The 919-nt window shown below is 43.2% G+C and overlaps 1 protein-coding gene across 1 annotated transcript in view; it reads left to right on the forward strand.

Moving 5' to 3' along the window:
• LOC133419259 (dual specificity protein phosphatase 13B-like) overlaps positions 1-919 on the forward strand; it is a 7,446-nt gene extending 6,527 nt beyond the window's left edge. Inside the window, exon 5 of the mRNA XM_061708328.1 lies at positions 578-919. Coding sequence (XP_061564312.1) covers positions 578-771 — 194 coding nt within the window. The 3' untranslated portion in view covers positions 772-919. The remainder of the gene's footprint in view (positions 1-577) is intronic.

The following is a 919-nucleotide window of genomic DNA, read 5'->3' on the forward strand; positions in this document are numbered from 1 at the left end:
CACACACACAGTCATTTTCTCATAGGCTCAGACCTTTGTCAGGAAAATTAGTTTTAAATGGATTGCCCTGGTAATTTGTAAGCAACACTTTTATTGGACATGGAAATTACACAATTATGTTTGTGGCCTGTGCCTTCGTGGTCTGTTATGCAAAGTGAGGCCAGTATCTGACATGACAGTAATAAGATGAGGCTTCCTTCTTCACACGCCGGCTGATCGAGGGGCTCCAGTGTGCGGCAGGCAGAGCCTACAGTAATCCCCGGCAGAAATTCACAGCAACCAAGACAGTTCAATTACGCGCTTCTCTGCGCCCTAATCCTCTCCTCCGATAAGGAACCACGGATTACCGTGTGTAGAAACATTTGTAGCAACATTGTTGAAAACTTTTAGTTAGGAGTTAGAAGTACTCCTCTCTGTGATGTGCTTGGTTTTTAATCCACGGAGGAGTAACAAATTGGACATTTAGAGTAATGTTTGACATAATAATTCATTAATTGCATGGTTGTAAATATAGACGTGGCGCTGGTAGAGGGAGACTGAATCTTGAAATAGGTTTTTTGCTTCTGATGATTGGCAGGAAAGGTGTTGGTCCACTGTGCAATGGGGCTCAGCCGCTCGTCCACCCTGGTCCTGGCCTACCTGATGATCCACGAGCACATGACTCTGGTGGATGCCATCAAAGCCATCAGCACCAACAGGAATGTTTCACCTAACGAGGGTTTCCTGGAGCAGCTCAGAAATCTGGACAAAAAGCTGCACTGCCAGGGATGATAATCAGACTTGATTCATTTTTGATTATACTCGCTGCTTCCTGCCAGTATCAGCAGGTGCAGCGTTTATTGCAAAGAGAAAATGAGTGTAAAATGTATTTTAATTGTGTTTACTTAAATAAATAAATTCCATTTTTGTGTAACAAACA

Source organism: Cololabis saira, chromosome 19 (genome assembly GCF_033807715.1).
Source record: "Cololabis saira isolate AMF1-May2022 chromosome 19, fColSai1.1, whole genome shotgun sequence".
Taxonomy (NCBI): Eukaryota; Metazoa; Chordata; class Actinopteri; order Beloniformes; family Belonidae; genus Cololabis; species Cololabis saira.